The sequence below is a fragment of the Ascaphus truei genome, chromosome 10 (genome assembly GCF_040206685.1).
Source record: "Ascaphus truei isolate aAscTru1 chromosome 10, aAscTru1.hap1, whole genome shotgun sequence".
Taxonomy (NCBI): Eukaryota; Metazoa; Chordata; class Amphibia; order Anura; family Ascaphidae; genus Ascaphus; species Ascaphus truei.
Genome location: NC_134492.1, coordinates 5,337,783 through 5,360,511, shown reverse-complemented (window position 1 = coordinate 5,360,511; position 22,729 = coordinate 5,337,783). Strand labels below are relative to the sequence as shown.

At 46.7% G+C, this 22,729-nt stretch overlaps 1 protein-coding gene across 1 annotated transcript in view; it reads right to left on the bottom strand.

Moving 5' to 3' along the window:
• Positions 1 to 22,729, bottom strand: part of SYDE2 (synapse defective Rho GTPase homolog 2) — a gene marked incomplete at its 5' end in the record, with an annotated part of 65,346 nt that overhangs the window by 18,026 nt on the left and 24,591 nt on the right. Inside the window, 2 exon segments of the mRNA XM_075615631.1 lie at positions 291 to 417; positions 13,372 to 14,471. Of these exon segments, the coding sequence (XP_075471746.1) occupies positions 291 to 417; positions 13,372 to 14,471 (1,227 nt within the window).

The window sequence follows — 22,729 nt, the reverse complement described above, 5'->3', positions numbered from 1 at the left end:
GGACGTCTTTCCTATTATCTCAATTCGTCTTAAATTAGATGTCCTTCGTGTGATACAATGTTATTGTCCTCCCACATTGCCCTGCGCTATGGAATAAGTTGGTGCCATAAAAACAAGAGGTAATGGTTAACCTTTTAGAAGCTTGTTTCAGAATTTAGAGGGTAGTTCACCAGCACTGAAGTGGAGACTCCACCGTTTCCCAAATATTAAACGTGCCCACTTTCCCTCCCTGTCCAAGTTTGGAAAGGTTTCTTTCGTCGACATTACTCGTCAGTACTGGGGTGTAGTACCTGTTATAACGTTGATGTCTGGGTACTGGTTCTCGCTCAGGCCGACGGCTTTGCTGTCCCTCTCAAACGCCTCGCGGAGCTCTTTCTTCACAGCCGCTGAACCACATAAGCGATACAGGCCCACAACCTGCAATATAGCACAGGGGGTTTCTTGGGCTGGCTGGGCACACTGCACACATGTAAACAATAGATTAAACACGTACAGTACTGCCACTGGTCAGTGGAGTTGCAAGGTTCCTTTTTGCAAATCGAATCATTAGAAGCAACAAATTGCGAGTGTATTTATTCTCACATTTATTTAAGTAATAATCCCCGAAGAACAGTTGAAGGCCCGAGGCAAAGCCGAGGGACTTTAACCCAGCCAGGGCATTATTGGCCGGTAAGGTCCTGTTCTGAAGGGATTATTACTATTCTAGGCTAAATGTAGACTTTTTTCATAAATAATACACTTTTGTATAGTTAAATAGATTTTTTTATTAAAATAAAATGGTAAATACATGAAACCACCTCTATATACTCTTACACTGCAGCTATCTGTATCCACACACTGCCACCCCCTCTGTGTACACACACACATACACACACACACACACACACACACACACACACACACACAACACAGCACCTCCCCTACACTCACAACACAGCACCTCCTCTACACTCACAACACAGCACCTCTACACACACAACACAGCAGCTCTACACACACATGCTATACCCATAAACACTGCTGCTGACACTGACACACACACTCAAACTGCTGCTACACATACAACAGCACAACACACACACACACAATAAAAAATGCAGCCACTTACTAAACTTTGCACTCTCCCCCCCCCCCACAAAACAGCACCTCTACACACACACCACTTCACCTCCACAACACAGCACCTCTACACACACAACACAGCACCTCTATACACAACACAGCACCTCTACACACAACACAGCACCTCTACACACAACACAGCACCTCTACACACACAACACAGCACCTCTATACACAACACAGCACCTCTACACACAACACAGCACATCTACACACAACACAGCACCTCTACACACACAACACACAACACACACACATCACTGCACCTCTATACACACACACACACACATGTTACACCCATAAACACTGCTACTGACACACACTGGAGCTCTATACACACACAGCACTTCTACACAGATATACAACACAACAGCACACACTGACACACAAACTGCAGCCACAAGAAACTGCAGACAGCCACTTACTTATTTGCAGACACGCCCCCCCCCCCCCCCCCCAAATCAACTGAATGCTCAGAAAATCTGTCAGCTCGGGAGGGGGAGGAGTCAACCCGGGGATGATACATCCTGACCAATCCCCTGCCCTGTCTCAGAGCTTTTACTTCAAGCAAACCAATCCCCTGCCCTGTCTCAGCTGTTCTGAAAGCTGATGATTCCGGGCATTACTGATTGGATACTGCCCGGAATTTTAACCAATCAGAGAGCAGGGTTTTCAATAATGCCCGGAATTTTACTGCTTTAGCCTGTAATGTATATTAACAGCAGGACGCCGACCAGTTCCCCAAGGGGCCGGACCACAGAACATTTACAAGTACTACTATAGCAACTGCCACCATTTGTATATACGGTGCTCTATTTAATCTATCACCTACTGCAGTTAGCAACAGGATTTAGACGCGCAGCACACGTTATTATAACTACACTGTGCAATATCAGCTAGAGCTACAGGTCTTAACAACATGACCTAGAGCTATAGCTGCTGTGTATCCTTGGGGCAGTAATTTACACTGTTCATTTAACCCTTAGGCAGCATAGGTGCCTTATCTTATCAAGATTTAAATGACACTCTGTTGCTAACTACAGGCTGTGCAATCAGCCCACCATTAGCAGCGTCATTTCAACACTATTGCACCAATGCACTACAAGTATATAATTGGCATTCCATATAAGAATAGTATTTATAATCCCTAAATCTAGCTTTCCCCCAGGCTTCCCTAATTAAGGTGGCAGGGGGCTAGTGTACTCAAGCTACACTTCAATAACGACTACCTACCTGGGGACTATCATATCCCTTAGGTAATTAAGCGTAGCGATACAGAGTTTAATCCTATTTTAATCCCCATTGTTTTACTATGTTTCTAATAAAGTTTAGTTTTAAATTTACACCATCATCTCAACACAGTGTATGAGTGCTATACTGGGGTTCTGTCCTCCCATTGTTACTGATACCCATAGGGAATATACCCCGCTATATACACACAGTGTATGAGTGCCCTACTGGGGTTCTTTCCTGCATTGTTACTGATACCCATAGGGAATATACCCCGCTATATACACACAGTGTATGAGTGCTCTACTGGGGTTCTTTCCTGCATTGTTTGATACTGATACCCATAGGGAATATACCCCGCTATATACACACAGTGTATGAGTGCCCTACTGGGGTTCTTTCCTGCATTGTTTGTTACTGATACCCATAGGGAATATACCCCGCTATATACACACAGTGTATGAGTGCTCTACTGGGGTTCTGTCCTCCATTGTTACTGATACCCATAGGGAATATACCCCGCTATATACACACAGTGTATGAGTGCTCTACTGGGGTTCTTTCCTCCATTGGTTATCATTCTTATATTGCCCCACCAGCACCTACACCCATCATTATTAATTCACTATTGCAAGCAGTAGCGGGGGTTTCTCTATAGTTTAAGTACTAGGGCCGCAAGCTTACTGCAATGTCATTTTAGATACATTAAGAGACTTGCTAATTATTATATTTCAACATTTTGCAGGCATGTATAGCACCTGTGCCATATACATTTACATGACCTTAACTTACAGGTGAGTTTGTGCGGAAAAACTGCACTTCGCTTCCTAAGCAACTGGTATCACATTATCAGGAGCACAGCGCCCAGGGGCCACATCAGGGCCCACGGTGGCTGCATTTGGCCCACCAGTTGAAGAGCCGTGCTCTACAGGAGGGACGGGCAACTCAAGTCCTGAAGGGCCACCAACAGGTCCGGTTTTCAGGATATCCCTGCTTCAGCCCAGGTGGCTCAATCAGTGTTTCAGTCTTCAACTGCACCACCTGTGCTGAAGCAGGGATATCCTGAAAGCCTGACCTGTTGGTGGTCCTTGAGAACTGGAGTTTCCCACCCTTGCTCTACAGTAATCTTTCCAAAGACCACTGTAACATCTTTATACAGACGATAGCAACGGGGGAAATAAGCGCTTTATAAAAGAGAGTACCACAGATTAAACGTTTAACTCTTTTGCTGCCAGAGCAATGTTTTGCATCAAAAGGGATAAGGAAGGAGGAACGTAGGTGAAAAGCGAAGGGGAACAATAACCTTATTTTTTGAAGGGTCCCATTTTCAGCTCAGCCACAGAAGTGATGCTGAGGTTTTCAAGGCCTGCATCTTTTACTGAAGTACAAATCATTTATTTGCGTAAGATTCACGGGCGTGACTGAAGCAGCGCGCCATGTTTTCCTACGCACTGCGTGAGCTGACGATCCCTCGGCTTGCAGTGAGCTGGCTACTGAGCCAGTGAAATAAAGAATATGGGCTGATGATGAAGCGGGCACAGAGCATGAGATTTTGTGAACGTTTACGGGTGTTGAGAACAGAATAAAACGACATTTTCTATTTTACACTGATCGCTATCGGCAGATTTCCTGATTCCAACTAACACCAATAGAAATTAAAATACAAACATTCGCTGCAGATCCGATGTCCCGGATGGAGGTCCTATGGAATAAATGCATTTTTTTGTGCCATACATTAAAAAAAAAAAACTAGAACATAGCACTGATTCACCCTTAAAGGGGTTTAAACCATCAAAAATTCTGGGGAAAGCCTGAAAGCAGGGGTTTCTGAAAACAATAAATGTACAGTATATTTAATTGTATTCCATATAAACAGCCACCTGAAAGAATAATTGTACATCTGTTTTAATAGAAGAATCTCAGTCCCCCCAAAAAGGGAGCAAGAGATTGGGAATTACCCCCCAATATGTTTATTTGTTTGGAGTATTGCCGATTACTTGCATTGAGATTGTCGCTTGGGTACGCTTTCTGTGATCGAGGTGTTCCTGCGTACAGCAGTCTTTGTACTTATAGTATTACATGTAATGTACACAAACATACAGTATATACATCTGTTATTCATGCGGAGCTGTAAAGAGATGTGACAATGCTAGTCTTGTTCTACCCGACTTCGCTCATAAGGCCCCAGACGTCACTGTGATGTATATTCTTGTGCTGCACGATAAAGAAGTGATTGTTTGTCAAATTAACAGGTATTATATAAATGGGGCAAAGCCGTTCTTTATGTTTATATAATAACAATGCCATGGAGAGATGCGAAACAATGCAGACAGTAGACATGGCTCCATGAAATCTAATTTATAGAGTATGATTTCAACGTTTGTGCAGGGGCGGCCTCCTCCAGTCCTCGTGCCACCAACAAGTCAGGTTTTAAGGATATCCCTGCTTCAGCACAGGTGGTACAGTCGTTGATTGAGTCACCTGTGCTGAAGCAGGTATATCCTTAAAACCTTGACCCGTGGCGACTGGCGTTGCCCCCCCCCCCCCCCTCCCGGTATAGGGGCATAGAGGTTTGGGAATATAAAGTTTGGGTTTATTGGGTCCCCGTCATAACAAAATCATAGAGAAATTCAGTGTGCGAATAATGTTTACAAAGTCAGTGCTGTGAAATGACCCTTCATTCAGTGAAAGGGTTAATATATAGGTAAATTAGCTGGAAAAACGAGTGAATGACAGTGTCAAGTTTCATAGAACGTCAGAGCCCAGAACTCGGAATTATTCCATAAAGCTCCAACCCCCCCGTACATCCCGGTTATAACTCTGGCTGCAGGGAGAAACCCCATGTATGTGCTGGTCTAGGCACCAACCCACTGCACTATATTCTGACGGGCATGTTAATCATGGAAGGGATATTGGAAGGAGATATATCACAGCACAGACCTGGTGAGGGGCGGAGGAATGATGCACGAGAAGAAGAATGTGAAGCCTTGTATATGCTGCATGCAGCTTCTCCCGATACCCCCTCATCACAAGCCGATGTGCACAGAGAAAGATCGGGGCTAAGTATCATGATATACTGAAACCCAGAGGTGCAGGATGGAAGGAAACTCCGGCATCTTCACTCTAAAGTTGCCTTAATGCACAATTCACCAGTTATCGGAGCTCAGTGAAAACCGTGAAATCCCCACATAGACTAGGACTGAAAGCATGTAATAATATACTTTGTGCCAGTGTGGGGATAGTACTGCTACCCGGTCATATAGTTAATAGACACCATTTGATATATGTTACCAGCCGGCAAGGAGACGCCTTCACAATGCGCCAAAGGTTACAGCCACAGAACCCGTGTTTTGACTTCCTCCCAGTAATGTCACCCACTTGATTTTATGTCGCCCCAGTAGCGGGTACCAGAATGTGCAACATTTAAATCAGAGAACGTCAACTGGGCCCTCGCTGCCAACTTAATGCAGTTTACACAAACTCCCTTTTAATCTCAGGCCGTATAAATATATACAGTATGGCACCGTATACATATATACAGTATGGCGCCGTATACATATATACAGTACGGCGCCGTATACATATATACAGTACGGCGCCATATACATATATACAGTACGGCGCCGTACACATATATACAGCACGGCGCCGTATACATATATACAGTACGGCGCCATATACATATATACAGCACGGCGCCGTATACATATATACAGCACGGCGCCGTATACATATATACAGTATGGTGCCGTATACATATATACAGCACGGCGCCGTATACATATATACAGCACGGTGCCGTATACATATATACAGCACGGCGCCGTATACATATATACAGTATGGTGCCCATAATATAAATCCTGGCAAAATGGTGAAGTATCATGTTTAGGTATATATAAATATTACGTTACTCGTCACCATTCTATGTGTAACTTTCTTCCTTTAGAAAACTAGCTGAAAAGCGAGGATCTAGATCAATGATTCCCAACACGGGAGCTGGGAACCCCCAGGGATTCGTGAGGCGTCTCCAAGCTCCCAGGCAGGATAGCGGGGTCTGCGCACTTAGTAAGCACCTTAGCGTGGGGGTATCACTGTCACTTACAGCTGGAGCTTTGAAAGTCACTCCCCACCATGCTTTGCATCCACATCAGCAAGGCATTGTGGGTCGCGACTTTGAAAGCTCCCACAGTAAGTGACAGCTACACCCCTCATGCTGCCTGCACACACAGAGGGGCAGTTTGGGGTCTTGTGTGTTCCCCCCACGGGCTCAGGACACTATACTGCCTGGGATCAGTCAGTGACCGTCCGAGTCGGTAGTAAGATTTATACACTGGGGTTTACAGAATATTTTCTAGCGGGGGGAGCACAATGTAAAAAAGTCGGGACCCGCTGAGAGAGAGGTTATGTTTGGTAGCACATAAGAAACTTTGCAAAATAATGTGATTATACAAAGCCAGATGTGAAATTGCTGCAAAGTCCTCAAAGCCGTGCGCTAAATACATTTCCGAAAATAAAAATATTTCTATTAATAAAAGATTTTATATAAACCATTTAGATGCACAAGTATTTGTGAAGATATATATATATATATATATATATATACATACACACACACAGACACACACATACACACGATTCAAACCAAAAGCTCCAATGTGTAAAAGTGCTGCTTCTCCGCCACACCGGTCAGGCACTAAAGGATTCATGTTACAACATTTAAAAACAAAAAGAATACAAATAAATAAAACCTCTGCACAGGTAAATGCAGATTTCCCCTGATTAGGCACCTTAAGCTTTTTATATTGGAAGAAGAAAGAAGGGACCTAGTGATATATTTGACTGCAGTAGGTTGCGATCGCATTTACAAAGCAGAGTCATTTCTTCCAGCACTCCCCATCTGGCAGCACCTCTCAGAGATGGATATTAAACTAAAAACACACGGGCCCATAAAAGCACGTTCATATGGTACAAATGTTCAAACAGACTTTCAGCCCAAACTGACGGAGCTCCGAAACACAAAGAGATGCAAGAGTCACGTTACCCGGGAACAGGCCCCAAGAGGCTCAAAATCAACCGGAGAGACACATGGTTTCAAGATGTGCAAACATTGGGATACAAGGTCTCTGTTTACAATTCACTTTCACAGCTGGCAGGTGTTAAATCAGAACCCATCATTTAGAACGGGGATTAACACCGTACTGAGGTGCCGTGATGTTTAATGTGTGCGTTCAGCATCAGGCAAACATTGTGTGTATATGTGTGTCTTTATTTATATAGCGCCATTAATGTACAGCAGTAATACACGCGACAATCGTATAAATAACAAATAATACAAATAACACATAATGAGAAAAAGCGCTTCAGACATAAAAGTAACATTAGGAAAAGGAGTCCCTGCCCCGAAGAGCTTGCCATCTAATTTGTTGATAGGAAGAACGTACAGAGACAGTAGGAGGGCGTTTTGGTAAGTGCGTCTGCGAGGGGTCAAGATCAGTGTATGAAGTGTTAATTATCAGCCACGTGCTAGTCATATGCTTCTTTAAGCAGGTGTGTTTTGAGGTGGGTCTTAAAGGTGGATAGAGAGGGTGCTGGTTGGGTATTGAGGGAAAGGGCCTTCCAGAGGTGTGGGGCAGTCAGTGAGAGGTTTAAGGCGGGAGAGGACTTTAGATACAAAAGGGGTAAAGAGAAGACATCCTTGAGCAGAACGCAAGAGTCGGGATGGTGCATAACGAGACATTAGGGCTGAGATGTAAAGAGGGGCAGAAGAGTGTAAAGGTTTGAAAGCGAGGAGGAGAATTGAGGGTGAGATGCGGGATTTGACAGGAAACCAGGAGAGGGATTTTAGCAGGGGAGACGCTGAGACAGATCTAGGAAAGAGTAGAGTGATTCTAGCAGCAGCGTTAAGGATAGATTGTAGGTGGGGACAGGTGAGAGGCAGGAAGGCCGGACAGCAGGAGGTTACAGTAATCGTGCGTATATAATAATGTCTGTAGAAACGGAGTTTACCTTGAGGTTGGCGGCTCGAATCATGTTTTGTTCAAAAGATGTAACCAAATGATTCCTTTGTTACACAGACTTAGGTTCTAAATGTTGGTTCTAAACATGTCACTAATATATTTTAGTCCAAATTGTTATTTATATATATATATAGCCAATAAAGAATATCACTTGTGAGCACATTCACATGTCTTAGACAGGCCTGCAACCCTGCTTTTCAACCATATATATATATATACACACACACACACACACACACACACACACACACACACACACTCACACACTCACACACTCACACACTCACACACTCACACACTCACACACACACACACACACACACACACACACACACAGTGTGTGTATATGTGTGTGTGCATAAGTATGTGTGTGTGCATAAGTATGTGTGTGTGCATAAGTATATGTGTGTGCATAAGTATATGTGTGTGTGCATATGTATATGTATGTGTGCGTATGCATATGTGCGTGTGTGTATGTATATATGCGTGTGTATATGTGCGTGTGTATATGTGCGTGTGTATATGTGCGTGTTCATATATTGTATTGTATGTCTTTATTTATATAGCGTCAAAAGTGTACTCAGCGCTTCACAAAGAATACAGTTCAGAGAATTATAATAATACAATAAGTGCAGCAAAAATCAGACAATAGGAAAGGAAATCCCTGCCCGAAGAGCTTACAATCTAAGAGGTTTGATGGGAGACTAACAGAGACAGCAGGTGAGGGAATAAGTGCTGTAGATGGCAGTGCTTGGCCACAATGGGTGGTAGGAGTGACTGACTGTGGGACAATAGCCATGAGTGCAGGCTATTGGGATGCTTGATTTGTGGGGCGAGTTTTAAGGTTAGTCAGTATTAAATGAAAAGGTTGACACCATTTACAGGGGAAGAGATGGCAGGGAGGCGCGGGTGAGGTCAGGTGTGTATGTTTGGGGTCCGGTTTAGGGGAGATCCCCGGCAGCAGGAAGGAGTAGATAGAGCAGGCCTGCAAAACTCGTAAAGTGAGAAGGGCCGAACTGCTCCAAGGGAAAAAAAATTGGGCCGCACGGGTAAAATCATCACCATCACCATCATCATCTCTCCTCCAGCACCTCATCATCCTCATCATATCTCCCCAAGAAGCCCTCACTATCAACCTTTGCGATACTCCCCATCTATCTCTCATAACCCCATCTGTCCCCCTCACCCACACACATAATACTCCCCCTCCACATCAAACACACAATCCCCCCCTGCACAGCGCACACATCACACCCCCCCTTCACCTCACATCGCTCTCCCCCCTTGCACCTCACATCACTCTCCCCCCTTGCACCTCACATCACTCTCCCTCCTTGCACCTCAAATCACTCTCCCCCTTGCACCTCAAATCACCCACCCTTGTACCTCAAATCACCCCCCTTGCACCTCAAATCACCCACCCTTGTACCTCAAATCACCCGCACCTACCACGAAAAAATATCTTTTAGCGCGCAACTTTTACTTAACTGTTTTCTTATTGTGATACAGAAAAAAACATTACAATGCAACCTGTTTATTTTTTTATATTTTCAACAAAAGACATGTGACTGCCTGCCTGGGTGGGTGAGTGAGTGGGTGGGTGAATGACAGTGACTGGGTGGGTGAATGACAGTTGGGTGAATGGTGGTGGGTGGGTGAATGACAGTTGGGTGAATGGCGGTGGGTGGATGACAGTGACACATCTCTTCCACTCCCCGCACCTCCCCCTCCTCATCTCTTCCACTCCCCGCACCTCCCCCTCCTCATCTCTTCCACTCCCCGCAGCTCCCCCTCCTCATCTCTTCCACTCCCCGCATCTCCCCCTCCTCATCTCTTCCACTCCCCGCATCTCCCCCTCCTCATCTCTTCCACTCCCCGCATCTCCCCCTCCTCATCTCATCCACTCCCCGCATCTCCCCTCTCTCTCCCTTCTGCCCCCTCTCTCTCCCTTCTGCCCCCTCTCTCCCTCCCCCCCTCTCTCTCCCTTCTGCCCCCTCTCTCCCTCCCCCCCCTCTCTCTCCCTTCTGCCCCCTCTCTCCCTTCTCCCTCCTCTCTCCCTTCTGCCCCCTCTCTCTCCCTTCTGCCCCCTCTCTCTCCCTCTCCCTTCTGCCCCCTCTCTCTCCCTTCTGCCCCCTCTCTCCCTTCTGCCCCCTCTCTCTCCCTTCTCCCTCCCTCTCCCTTCTCCCCCCTCTCTCCCTTCTCCCCCCCTCTCTCCCTCCCCTCTCTCTCCCTCTCCCCCCTCTCTCCCTCCTCTCTCTCCCTCCCCCCCTCTCTCTCCATTCTCCCCCCACCACACCACTCTGTTTGCCCCACCCCACAGCAGACCATTTGCCCCCCCCACCATCAGACCGTTTTTCACTACCACCCCCACCATCAGACCGTTTTCACTCCCACCCCCCCAATCCCGTTTTTCACTACCACCCACCCACCCCCAGCCCGTTTTTAAAAAAAATGTATTTAATGAACTAACAGGCGCTCGGCCGGAGTAATCGCGGGCCACACAGAGAGGCCAGGCGGGCCGCATGCGGGCCGTATGTTGTGCAGCCCTGAGATAGAGGGTGTGAATAGAGGATTTGTGTGGGTGTATTTTATTGAGGGGTAAAGATGTTGTTGGGAGAGAGGTGTATAAATAATGGGGAAGTTGGAGAGAACAGAGACATTCACAAAGGAGTGAGGAAACAGTAAATAGAAAAGGCAATAGGCAGGGCATAGTGAGATGCAGGAGGAGAGACTTCCCAGGTACATAGGTGCGTGTGTATATGCGCGTGTGCATATGTATATGTGCGTGTGCGTATGTATAAGGCCTTGGCCATGTTTAGCGCTTGCTGGCGGAAGCGTGCTGACGCGCGCTCCCGCTCAGCACTGAGCCCCTACAGCCGCAATTAGAGCGGCTTTAGTAGGGGCTCACCTGCGCTTGCGGAAGCGCAGGTCTTAGGGGAATTTTTAATTCCCCCGCTTGCCGGCGCGACAGGCCGGTCATGTGAGCGGTTCGCCCAATGAGGGCGAACCAGCTCCGTGACGTCACTGGCCCGCCCCCGGCCAGTGACGCGCCCGCCCCCGGCCCGCCCCCTGACGGCTGCTGACAGTGCGTGCGGTAAGCAACCGCAAGGCCAGGGAAAGCACCCGCTTTCCCTGCGCCTCAGCACTCCAGCAGGGAGCATGGCCGAGGCCTAAGAGTGTGTGCGTATGTATATGTGCGCGTGTATATGTGCGCAATAATTACGGGGAACATTCCGCCGGTACTTTATGGAGGTTTAACCTAGGAAATCGGGCTGGATGACATTACAGCTTCCTATTGGCCCATGTGTCACGGAAAATGTAACCTCCATTTTGTTTCCCCTGTTGGGAACAGTACCAACGACACCTTCCCCAGTAGGGGTTTAACTTTTCCTTTAAAGCGTTAATTATTCCCATTTTATAATGTCTTGACTTTTTATTTTTCCTTTTATCGGATCTCAAACTGGTTCCTTCAGAGTTGATATTTTTTTTTAGCTTCGGAGTCCCGCCGGTCCTGGAGATACTTAATAATTTCTTCCTGAACATTTCAAGATGGACGCCGCAGTAATGCAATAGGAAACCAATGCAGCTTCCTATTGACCTGTGGGATCCGCAAAGTTTGGTGGCCATTTTGATTTTCCTAAAGAGATAAAACAACGGAAACTAAACCGGTAACTCTCTCAGGAACCACGGGGCCACGGATTAAATTAACAAACCACAAGTAGGTGGAGTAGTCAAATACTATAAAATCTGAACCAGTGCTTCTCAAACCTCCCATCGGGGGACTCCAAGGCAGACTACACCTCCCCTCGGGGGCCCCAATGCAGACTACACCTCCCCTCGGGGGGCTCCGAGGCGGACTACACCTCCCGTCGGGGGCTCCGAGGTGGACTACAGCTCCCGGTCAGGGGCACGGATCAGGTAGTTAGATCAATACTCTATTCATGTGCAAACTCTGTGCATTCACCTGTGTGCAAATCCATTGGTTATTCCTAAAACCTAATCTGTTTGGTGGCGACTCAAAGTTTGTTGGACATAGGCTGTGTGCTCACACTGCTCCCATGGCCATTTTCTTCTACCCATGGCCATGGGATAACTAGGGATCATAACTGTAAGCTGGACTCTGGGCCACCCCTAACAGCGAGGAGGTTTGTGAGATAACCCTGCGACGTTGAGGACAAGCTCTGAGATACTTCTGCGTACCTCAGACACTTCCTGTACATGAAGTGCACCCACCAAAGAGTCCCCTGGCTTTATTACCAGACTTGCATTTTATTGCCCTTCAATGGACAAACTCGAACATTACGATTTAGGTCTTGTTTAAAACAAGGTTCTCTTCAACGGGGGTCCCATGGGCCCAATCCAGCCTGCTGAGGTCCTAGATGTGGCCCTTAAACTATTCTACGGTTAATGATAACCCAACTTGGTTAGGCAGCCAAGCGCAGTTTTTCCCACTGACTTGTAAGTTAAAGTAATGTAAATATATGTGGTACAGATGTTATAAATGCTTGAAAAATGTTGAAATAATTGAAGCCTTTAATTGTATTTAAAATTACATTACAATAAGCTTGTGGCCCTTCTATTTCCCAATGTTTTCTGATATGACCGGTGTGGAAAACCATGCTATAAAAATGTCCCTACTTTATGTGATAGCACATGAGGAAAGTGCCCAAGAATGATCCCACGTGGATGGGATAGGCACGTGTACTCGTCGTGCTGGTCTGATGATACATGCGAATAAAACCTGAAAGGAATCCGGGCGTCAAAATCAGCTACGGTGTGGTTGAAATGTCAACATGCAGAGGGATATTTACAGGTTTCTATAATTTTACCACCAATCCACGCAAAAAAATATCTCTAGACCTCAGTAAATATCTGGCGTTCTATCATAGAAGACGTATAATTGACAGAGAATGAACAAAAAGGGGGGGGGGGGAAAGGTAAAAGCAGAAGTCTTAATATACAACCACTAATTGAATGACAATATATAGGTATTATTTACCTGGCAGCCTCTCTTTTCAATCTCCACGATACATTTATCCATTAGAAGCGGAACCATCAGCCCGACATTTTCTTTCTCAACAACTTTTCGGGCATCCACCCCAAATATGACCGGCTCCCGATCGCCGCCGAGCCGGTTCCAGGAATTCTCCCACTGGTCCATGAGATTCAGCTTCACATAGATCAGTCCCCTGGGCTCCAGTTTGGCCGCCAGCTGGTGTGTCCTCGTCACTCTGAACAGCGTCGGGAGAACGACTGTTCCATGGCAGCACACTTTGTTCTTACGTGGGGTCGGTTCCCAGCTAAACACCACTAACTTCAAGTGCTGTGCGTTCTCCAGCTCGATGTTGAAGGTGTGATCCATGTCGAGAAAAGATGTCCTACAAGTAAGCAGAGCCGTTCTTGCTTTATTTACGGAGTCAACTTGGATAGCACAAAACACGTCTTTTGAGTCTATCCTCGGTGGCTTTAAATCTTCTGCCCCATAAAAGTGAACGCTCATCAGCCCCGATATGTACTGGAAACACTTGGGTTGATCAGAAAAGCTATAGTGCCGAAACGCATCAATGTCTATTTCCGTTTTTGTGTTATTGCTTAGAAATGCTTCTTTTCCCTTTGCGGCCCTGTTCTCGGAGCCGTGTCCCCCCGACTTTGCTATGAGCTCCGGCGAGTCTCCGTCACTGAGGTACCCCCCTTTACTGGAGGATTTGGAACTGCCTGAAGTCTTCTTCTTGTAGCTCTGCTGGGAGGACACGCTGCTATCGAGGTGGTAACGGCTGATCACGTTTCGGCTGGCTGCCGCCGCTGCGCTTCCAGAGGGAGATAACGACGACGACACATGGCTTATATCCTGGCAGTTACCTTTACAGGTAGGGTTACCAGCACCGCTATGGCTTGATGCTCCTCTAACGCTCAGCTTTCTGCTGAGTTCCGGCAGCTTCTTCATTTTCATAGAGAGCTTCCGGACTGTCCGCGGCGACTTAATTTTATCCGGCAGAGACCAAGTGATACTTCCTCCCTTTTTCAACGGGTTTGGACTAGATGGAGGAGAAAATTCTGCTGCTGCGGAATTAGCCTTGTTCATACTCTGCACTCCAGGACCTTAAAGAAACAAGAATGCATCAAAGGGTTTATTAATGATGTGATGGCAAAGGCTTACAGTCTGCAGGCTATCACAGGAGGACATTATTCTGACATAACCATAGTGATTGTTTGAGGCCAGTCCCAACCCTATGCTTTATTTTACATTTGTCTTATAGCACTTTTCTGTTAGGCCGGGTCCATAGCGCGCGCGATTTAGAGACCGCGCGGCAGGATTTTGAGCCGACAAAGCTTTTTTTTTTTTGCGTGACGGCCGAGTCACGTGAGAAATTCAGCCAATGAGGGCAAACGAGCCTGGTGACACGTCCGCCACGCCTCCCCATCACGAGCGATCTGAAGTACACAGACCGCTTAGGCGACAGGTGAGTGCGACGCTGTGCGCTCCTGCACTGTGTACCTAACCTTACCTTCGTTCCACAGCTGCTATACAAGTGTAAGCCTCTAACACAAGCAGAATCTCTACTACATCAGGGAAGACTTACAGCAGTGGTCTTCAACTAATCCTCACCTCCCCCCAACAGGTCAGGATTTCAGGATATCCCAGCTTCAGCACAGGTGGCTCAATCAGCAGCTCAGCCAAAGACTGAGCCTCTGATTGAGCCACCTGTGCTGAAGCAGGGACTAATTGAGCCACCAGCACGGAAGCAGAGATATCCTGAAAACCTGACCTGTTTGGGGGGCTTGAGGACTGGAGTTGAGAACCCCTGGGTTATGGGGCGCCTGAAGTTTTATATTACGAGAACCCCATGTCCAGATATTTAGGACACAAACTGATGACTGCCGTCCATTAGCTATGGGACATTTATCAGGTTTTTACTCTAATAAAAGGTTCAAGGGCTAAATATGAATTTTGATCATTTTATTCCCTGCGCTGCAGGTCAATGTCATGGTCATTTCCGACCAACGCAGGCGCCTAAAGTAACGTACAACATTATTTACTACATATCTGAATGTCTCAAGAATGATGAAAAGGAGATACATTGTGTCACAGGTCAGGGCCGCATTCCATGTGTGACTGAGCAGGGATTCTGTGCTCATCCCAGGCAGAGACATGCGGTCCGACAGGAAAACACCGTTACTCTGCCACACATGTTCGTACTTACCTGCCCTGACACAGCAGGGCCCACGCCATTATTGGGGGGGGGGAGGTAAGATGAAAATGCCGATAGCCCTAAACACTCATTTCCCATGTACAGATCCACACGCTCATACCGCAGTCATATCAGTCACATAGGCCTGTATGCTGTGCAGAAATCGCCTTCCCCACGCTGAGCAGGAGTTCAGCTCTATTGGAATTAATGGAGTTCACCGGTTCTCTAGGACCGCTCTCTATAAAATCCGCGGTGAACCCGACGAGGATGCCCTGCCCATATTACTACAGTATAACAAGACTATGTACAGGTCTGTATTATAAAATCACTAAATACACAGGCACAAATGAATACCAGCCTACATTTAATTTAAAGAGGTATTATTAATTAAAAAGCTTGTGTTACTTTCTGAAAGAAGGTCAGTTCTGATTTGGAGAGCAGTATACATTGATACTGTAGCTACAATATAACTCCCCCTCAGCAAGTTAAAGAAGTGTTTTTGCATCAATATTTTCCCCCAATGAGGTCAGGAGAAGAAGTGGAAAGTAAAATGAATTTGCCATGATCCAGCATACATAGCAGCACCAATATTCCCTTCCGTCTTATATAAATTCCCTCTATGTTTAGTTACAGAACGGATTCAGTGGGATCCACAGAAAAACAGTATGTGCAGAATGCGTTGGGTGCAGCTCTGACAGAGACTCGTCACATGCGGGACGGACAAAGCTCCCCCTTATATAGCAGTGACTGTGCGCTGCTGGGTGACTGCGTGCGCCGGGCCGCAGACTGCGAAGCTTGATCCCGCTGTCAGGAGTCTGGCAAATACCTTACAAGTCAGCAGCACCTTATCCGCACAGACCCATAAACAGCACAAGGCCAGAAATCAGTCTGTTCCATGTCACTTCTGGCTTGAAAATGAAAACCTTGTGTTAAGGATAAAGCATGGATGCGATGCTCCTTCACAGAACTTTAATGGGGCAGCACATTTCTATTGCCCCCAGTTTTTCTTTACATTAAAGCAGAGGGTCTCTGGGGCTGAACAGTGTTAATTTCAGCTCCACTGAACCCCTTTAATCCTGAGACACTTACCAAGGAATTTGCAGCCTGTACAATCAAAACGGGGAAACAAAATGGAGGTTTAAATCTCCCACATCACGTAGGCCAGTAGGAAGCAGCCACGGTATCTGTGGTGGCTTCCTGTTGGGCCCCTGACACGGGGGGATTAAAACCTCCATGCAGCTCCTGCAAAACCTTCTCCAGTAAGTCTCCCTGGAAATCGGGGGTCCCCGGAGCTGAAACGAACACGGTCCCACTCTGGAGACCCCCTGCTCACATGTAGGTTTCTGCAACTATCTCCCAGAGCTCAATGCAATGTGGGGGGTATTAAAGGCCCCACTGCTTCCACGTGATCGCAACGCAAATACAGGCCATGAAACATTCTCATTATTATCATCTTATTTATATGGTGCCAACATATTCCACAGCGCAGTACAATGTGGGGGTAAGGAGAAGAACAAAAAGTACACATGCGACCCCATGTGGGGTCCACTAATGCAAGGGGTTAACGACCTTAATGGGTTAACTGGGTGGGATCACTCTGGTATTGCCCCTCCCCATGTGTGATATATGATGTCTTGTGACCAGTGATGTCATCATAGGGAGATAGAAGGGTATATATAGCACCACTATATTCTAGAAGCAGGTTCCTCGGAGTTCTGCAGAGGGCCTCGCAGTGAGTCCTGTAAATATGTTTAAGTGTGTGTGTATTTTTTTTAAGTGGCCTGTCCCCGTGTATTGTTTTCAGGTAAGGAACATGTCGTATATAGTTAGCACCCATAGAAAATGGCCCAAGATTGTTCACATATAGGAAGAGGAGGAAGCACTTGCTTAGTAGGCGCTCTCAGAGCATAATTGGATCAAACCCCACTGGAAGGTAATTCGTAAACTCCCGATCCAATATGTATGGACAAGGTATGCCGTACGTACACAGTAAGTGGATACTGATCCCAGACAACAAAGTGTATTCCCAACAGGGGCCGACTTGAGATGGGGACTGTTAACGCTATGCAGGAGATTGCCAATCTAACCAATACTAAGGGTAACAAGACTAAGTAGCTCCCTAGTGTGGGAGTGAGAGCAGCCAGGGAAGCAGCACAGAGTAACTTTAGGATTTGCCATCGGTTAATAAGTCTAACGGAAAGTCTGTCCTTGTATGGCGAGCCTTATAAACGGATGTGAATAAAGCTCTTTTTGTACTATAAATGTTCCTGGTGCCCATCCTTATTCTATCTGCATATCCACGCCCAGGCTGCACTGACCCAGCACCCTGACCAGGTGTGAGAGACTGAGCCCAGCCTGCACTGACCCAGCACCCTGACCAGGTGTGAGAGACTGAGCCCAGCCTGCACTGACCCAGCACCCTGACCAGGTCTGAGACTGAGCCCAGCCTGCACCGACCCAGCACCCTGACCAGGTCTGAGAGACTGAGCCCAGCCTGCACCGACCCAGCACCCTGACCAGGTCTGAGAGACTGATCCCAGCCTGCACCGACCCAGCACCCTGACCAGGTGTGAGAGACTGAGCCCAGCCTGCACTGACCCAGCACCCTGACCAGGTCTGAGAGACTGAGCCCAGCCTGCACCGACCCAGCACCCTGACCAGGTCTGAGAGACTGATCCCAGCCTGCACCGACCCAGCACCCTGACCAGGTGTGAGAGACTGATCCCAGCCTGCACTGACCCAGCACCCTGACCAGGTGTGAGAGACTGATCCCAGCCTGCACCGACCCAGCACCCTGACCAGGTGTGAGAGACTGAGCCCAGCCTGCACCGACCCAGCACCCTGACCAGGTGTGAGAGACTGATCCCAGCCTGCACCGACCCAGCACCCTGACCAGGTGTGAGAGACTGAGCCCAGCCTGCACCGACCCAGCACCCTGACCAGGTGTGAGAGACTGATCCCAGCCTGCACCGACCCAGCACCCTGACCAGGTGTGAGAGACTGAGCCCAGCCTGCACTGACCCAGCACCCTGACCAGGTGTGAGAGACTGAGCCCAGCCTGCACTGACCCAGCACCTTGACCAGGTCCGAGAGACTGAGCCCAGCCTGCACTGACCCAGCACCCTGACCAGGTGTGAGAGACTGAGCCCAGCCTGCACTGACCCAGCACCTTGACCAGGTCCGAGAGACTGAGCCCAGCCTGCACTGACCCAGCACCCTGACCAGGTCTGAGACTGAGCCCAGCCTGCACCGACCCAGCACCCTGACCAGGTCTGAGAGACTGAGCCCAGCCTGCACCGACCCAGCACCCTGACCAGGTCTGAGAGACTGAGCCCAGCCTGCACTGACCAAGCACCCTGACCAGGTCTGAGTCTGAGACTGATCCCAGCCTGCACCGACCCAGCACCCTGACCAGGTCTGAGAGACTGATCCCAGCCTGCACTGACCCAGCACCCTGACGAGGTCTGAGAGACTGATCCCAGCCTACACCGACCCAGCACCCTGACCAGGTCTGAGAGACTGAGCCCAGCCTGCACTGACCCAGCACCCTGACCAGGTCTGAGAGACTGAGCCCAGCCTGCACCCAGCAGCCTGATCAGGTCTGAGACTAAACCCAGCCTGCACTGACCAATCACCCTGACCAGGTCTGAGACTGAGCCTAGCCTGCACCGACCCAGCACCCTGACCAGGTCTGAGACTGATCCCAGCCTGCACCGACCCTGACCAGGTCTGAGAGACTGAGCCCAGCCTGCACTGACCAAACACCCTGACCAGGTCTGAGACTGAGACCAGCCTGCACTGACCCAGCACCCTGAGCAGGTATGAGAGATTGAGCCAAGCCTGCACCCAGCACCCTGACCAGGTCTGAGAGAATGAGCCCAGCCTGCACCCAGCACCCTGACCAGGTCTGAGAGACTGATCCCAGCCTGCACTGACCCAGCACCCTGACCAGGTCTGAGAGACTGATCCCAGCCTGCACTGACCCAGCACCCTGACCAGGTATGAGAGACTGAGCCCAGCCTGCACCCAGCACCCTGACCAGGTCTGAGAGACTGAGCCCAGCCTGCACTGACCCAGCACCCTGACCAGGTCTGAGAGACTGAGCCCTGCCATGTATGTAGTCAATTTGATATAATGATGTCCCTGCCCTGAAGAGCTTACAATCTAATGAAGTCCCTGCCATCTGTCATTTTATGGTTTGTAATTTAAAGATCTATAATATAAATAGCTTGTTAAACACAGGCCCGGAAAACCCCCCATGCATGGCCCTAAATATATCAAAATATACCACACGATAGATACTCAGATACATTTACAGGGGTCAGGAATGAGGTATAACGCACTCGTCAGAAACATCCCAAGTGCCGGCACTTAAATAATGTTAACATCGGCATTTTCTTTTTAAAAGAAAGAAAACCATTGAAAGATTTTACAATCAAATGTCAGAGTTTGATGCACTTTATAAAATGCTGGATTATTATTATTATTATAAATTGGATTGCAAATTTAAAAGTGCAGTGCCTCAGAGCATAAAAGGTCTAAACCGTGTAACCTCAAGGTTAGGGTTAGGGTCAGCAACCCTAGTCCTGTCTCCTGGATAATTTACTCTGACACAGGGAGTGAGCACATACACCTGGACACCTGGACACCTGGACACCTGGACACCTGGACACCTCACACTCATCCAATATACACACAGCTGCAGTATATTTCTCTCCAGCTATTAACAAACGTGCAGACTTTCAACTTCTCCCATAGTCAATCCATGGTGTGTGCGCATACATACATGGCTCCTTTACTGCCAGAGAACATTAGAAACAAGGCGCATACACACACACACGAATATATATATATATATATATATATATATATATATATATATATCTCACTGGGTATGGTCACAATCAATGAAACAAATGTTCTTCTCTAATTTGAGATGGTGAAGGACTCATCTTGTTAAACTGCAGCGCATGGTCTATGTCATTATGTCACCATAACCGAGAGACGTCTCATCTTCCTACTACGTTCAGCTCATATAGACTTACTCAGTGGTTACTGTGCTGGTAAACTGATACGCAGGGAAAACACGCACCGTGCAGGTGATCTGCAAACACCGTATTGTACTCGGCACTAAATAAGCTTGTGTTGTGTTGCATTTCCCAGTCCGTCTGCTGTTTGGGGATCTTGTTGGTAATCAATACATGGACCCGGAGAGATGCTTCATTAACTGTGAATTGAGCCTTATTGACTTTAATATTGCAGGTAGCCCCCGCTGTAAGCGGGTGAAACCCCAGTCCTGTTTGCAATAAGGGGATAGCAAGCTGCCATGTAACACCTCCGGGGATTTAAACATCTGCTTGCCAAGTTAGCGCAGTATAATGTCACCCAGAATCCTGTAAAAAGTAACAAATATCACGGAAAAGAGAATAATTACGGCTTTCATAGTGTTCGGATTTTTCCAAGGAGCAGCACTTCTAAAGTTATGTGATCAAGGAAGAACTATAAAGTAGTTTTCATAACAGCGCTGTTAGAAAAATGTAATAATTTCACAATAAACTCTGATTTTTGGGAGGGGGGGGGGGGGGGCTTTCATTACCGGGAAGTAATACAGTGAGAGTTTCCACTCGTTTTCAGGTGTGTCCTGGGCACAGAGTTAAGATGACAGACACATGGTTACATTAAGTGAGCAGGTTATACATTATATTCACAGACATTTCCTGGAAAGTTAGTCTGGATAAAGGGAAAGATGGGGAGAAACGATTAGTACACGTTGAAAATGATACTTTCTGGGATAGAACAGGCAGCGTAATAATGCCCAAACAGAATCTCCATAGCAAACCTACACTGATATCTGATAGATATTCTGCTTATAAAATTGCTTAACCACTTTAAGGGGTTAAACAAAAAACTGGCTGTGGCACAAAATAAATAAAGAAGTAACACATAGCAAGTAAACAATAAGTAACATTGTAGTTACACAGAAGGGCCTATTCAGGAGGCAGCCTTCCGAGTCCTCTGTACTGCAAACAGAAGCCAGATGTAGCACACAGGTCTCAGGGGGTTTCAGGAGAGTGACCCTGAAGTCGTGTGTACAGATGTGACCTTTGCCATTGGCTGACATGGCAGCTATAGGTAATGCGTGTTCAGTACATCACTACACTATATAGCAGGGCTCCAAAAGTTACAATTAGGAGGGCCACAAGATTACTGGAATGGCATTTTAGATACATTTAATGACATAAATGCTTACAAGATTTTGAAATAGTCATTTTTAACATCTGCCTCGTGTATATATTTACATTGCAAAGCAGCAAAACGCGAAAGCTTCTGATTTATTTAAAATTAAACATTTTTGTAGTGTCAGATAATATTTACTGTATTTTGTATTATTATTATTATTCAACTCTTACTGTCCTTTTTAATGAGTTTTAAAGCATCCGTTGATTTCTATAGCAGGTTTTAGCCACCTCCCCAGCAGTGCAAGATCTTTGCAACACTTTCCTGTTTGTGATCATTTCTTGCCAATGTTCCCAGCAGTTTGAGCTGCAAACTGTAACAATAGATAATGTTACTTTAGTAATATAAGGATACATTGTAGCTGCTGAGTTACACTGACTGAAGCAGCCATTATGTTATGTCACGCCATAAGGATTATTTTTTTACAGCTTTTTTAACAGGATCACCAAACGATTGTCAGCTTAGGTAAGAATGGATAATTATCCATAGTCACATGTTTCACATATAAAAAATAAGGGGGAATAAATATATATATATATATATATATATATATATATATATATATATATATACGTGTAGAGGTATCAGTACCGTGTTAGCCGAGATTCAATAATCAAAAAATAAATAGATGATACCGTTCTGTGGCTAACGAAATGCTTTTATTTGTGCGAGCTTTCGAGATACACTGATCTCTTCTTCCGGCGATGTTACAATGAATGAAGCAAGGATTACACATCCACATCGGGGGAAGGACCAGCACAGATAACATTCCAAGAGACACTGTTTTTAAGTAATCCTTGCTTCATTCATTGTAACATCGCCGGAAGAAGAGATCAGTGTATCTCGAAAGCTCGCACAAATAAAAGCATGTCGTTAGCCACAGAACGGTATCATCTATTTATTTTTTGATTATATATATATATATATATA